Source organism: Austrofundulus limnaeus, unplaced genomic scaffold (genome assembly GCF_001266775.1).
Source record: "Austrofundulus limnaeus strain Quisiro unplaced genomic scaffold, Austrofundulus_limnaeus-1.0 Scaffold108, whole genome shotgun sequence".
NCBI classification, from domain to species: domain Eukaryota; kingdom Metazoa; phylum Chordata; class Actinopteri; order Cyprinodontiformes; family Rivulidae; genus Austrofundulus; species Austrofundulus limnaeus.
The window spans coordinates 143,956-146,314 of record NW_013952510.1 but is presented as its reverse complement, the minus strand read 5'-3'; the positions used below and the strand labels follow the sequence as shown (position 1 = coordinate 146,314).

At 35.0% G+C, this 2,359-nt stretch overlaps 1 protein-coding gene across 1 annotated transcript in view; it reads left to right on the top strand.

Moving 5' to 3' along the window:
- LOC106521369 (integrin alpha-M) overlaps positions 1-2,359 on the top strand; it is a gene marked incomplete in the record, with an annotated part of 28,197 nt that extends 25,838 nt beyond the window's left edge. The window contains 9 exon segments of the mRNA XM_014013907.1: positions 239-318; positions 482-568; positions 669-738; positions 821-919; positions 1,018-1,098; positions 1,183-1,293; positions 1,403-1,516; positions 1,591-1,701; positions 1,815-2,359. Of these exon segments, the coding sequence (XP_013869361.1) occupies positions 239-318; positions 482-568; positions 669-738; positions 821-919; positions 1,018-1,098; positions 1,183-1,293; positions 1,403-1,516; positions 1,591-1,701; positions 1,815-1,916 (855 nt within the window).

Here is a 2,359-nt window from a genome sequence, read left to right as displayed (position 1 = left end):
TGCCACTAGTTTCTCCATACAGGAGGCGTCTTGAAGCTGTCATTGACAACAAAGGCTTTTGAACAAAGAATTAGATTGATTTCTTTGTATGTATGGATCACTTGGGTTGTTACCGACATCTGGTGAAAATTTCATGTCATTAGCAGCTCTAGTAATATATTTACTGAGAAAAATGGTGACGTGTTCAACACTTATTTTACCCGCTCTATCTAATTCTTTTTGTTTACTTTAATTTCAGGCTGTTTTTATCGTCTCCTATGGGTTCAATCCCAGCAGAAAACTTGAAAGGAGGATTTTTGTCACTGCAAATGCAACCAGGTACTACTGGTMTTTTTTTACTTTTATTTATACCCTTTTATTTGCATATTTCTGGACCTTTGTTCTGTACAGTGCTCTCGTTAACATATGTTGATTTTAAAATTTCTCACACATAAACTTGACTGTGCAGATTTAAAAAAATATTTTTTATATCATGAATTAGTGGGAACCAGCAGCACGCCCCTTCCAGTAAGCTCTACAAGAAGGAAGAGATTGGTGTGAAGTACAGCATACTCATTACAATGGAAAGGTCCGTTCTACCTCTGTTCATAAAAACAAATAAAAATATTTTAAAGTAATAATTTTAAGCTGTCTAATTAAACATTCGATAAATGTTTACATATGTTCAGCTCCCTCAGCTACAATAATTTCACATTTGGAAAGAGTAATCTGCAGAAACCATTCCAACAAATAATTAAGGTAAACTAAAAAAACTAATAATCTTTGTTGCCATAAGTTTCTATCTCAACTTAATTCTCACTCATCCTATTTTATTCTCCAGGTCACAAATAATATCAGAGCTCTGAATTTCACTGTAGTGATCAGAGTTCCTGTGAAGCTCGGTGACAAAGACATTTGGGTGGATACGAACAGTTTTCAGGTACTTCACAGATCTGTAACTACATACAAATTTTCACACACAGCAATGAGATAGATCAAAATGTTAAATAAGGAACAGGTAAACTGAGTTTCTTTCAGATTGCAGATTGTCAGAGAGGAAACGATGAAAAACCTGCTGGGACAAATTTTATCGCGAAAATAAAGGAAAATAAAAGTATTGTAAGTACACCTTACAGTCTGCCTGTTGAAATGGTAGTACATGAATTAAATGCATTCTCTACTGAACTGCCTTTTCATCCACAGGACTGCTCTGTAGCGTGGTGCAGAGTTTTCAGGTGCAGCAGGTTCATGGAAAGGTTGGAGCAGAAAACATACAAAATCTCTGCAAACCTCAGCTCAGCGTGGATAGAGCAGGTAACTGAAATGTAGTTGACCTTGGTTACAAATGATAAAAATATAATTCTTCAATTATTTGTGAAATGTCAAAATTCTGGAAACAAATAATCCATGTTTTTTCTTTCAGATTGGACTTCCATCTGCCAAATTTATCCTGACCAGTACAGCCAGTTTGGAGTACGACAGAAACCAGTACATCTACTTCTCAACAACCTCTAATAACGTCCCTCCTGTTCGCCTGGTAACTGCACATCATAAACACTCTTTTTGTGTACTATAAGGACTTGAATTTGATCCAGATCATGTATTTTTCAGATTGAAGCTGAGATAGAAGTGTTTCCTGAACCAGATTTTACCAAAGAGATCGTWGGAGGATCTCTGGGAGGATTGGCTTTTCTTGGTCTACTCACTGCTGGGCTGTATAAGGTGATTCATTTTTTAAACAAAAATAATAAATTACAAATTATGGTCAATACTGACCATTATTTAAATCTTTTAGTTTAACAGAATTTTTTGTTTTTATTGTTTTTCACTTTCAGGCAGGATTTTTTAAGAGTAAATATAATGAAATGGTTAATGAAAGCGCAGAAGGTGAAGCTGGTCCACAAGAAGCTCAAGATGCTGCACCTACTGAGGGATAAAAGTCAGTCGGCTTCAGTCCACCTGACAGTTATTTTGAGTTTATTTATTTAGGAAATTTGTAACAATACCTATCTGCTAACTGCACCTCACCACTAAAGTAAACAAACAATGAAAACATAGTTTGTGTTTTTACTGTTTATATTCCATTTGAGCATGTGTTTCAGTATTAATCCCATGCCAGTCGTCACCTCCAACAGACATTTTTAACAACCAGAAGAAAACATTGTAGAACATCACAAGGAAAAAACACATTTTTTTTCTGGTTTGTACTGAACATTCACCTTTTCAACTTGAGATTTCTGGTATTCCTACGGTATAGTGACTAATGTGTTCATTTTCTATTTCTCATGTATTTTATGGTTGTGCATATTGTGAAGTTGTTGTGAAGTTAATTGTACATAAAACTGTGAAGCTCTGAAACACATCATGTTCTGCTTTAACC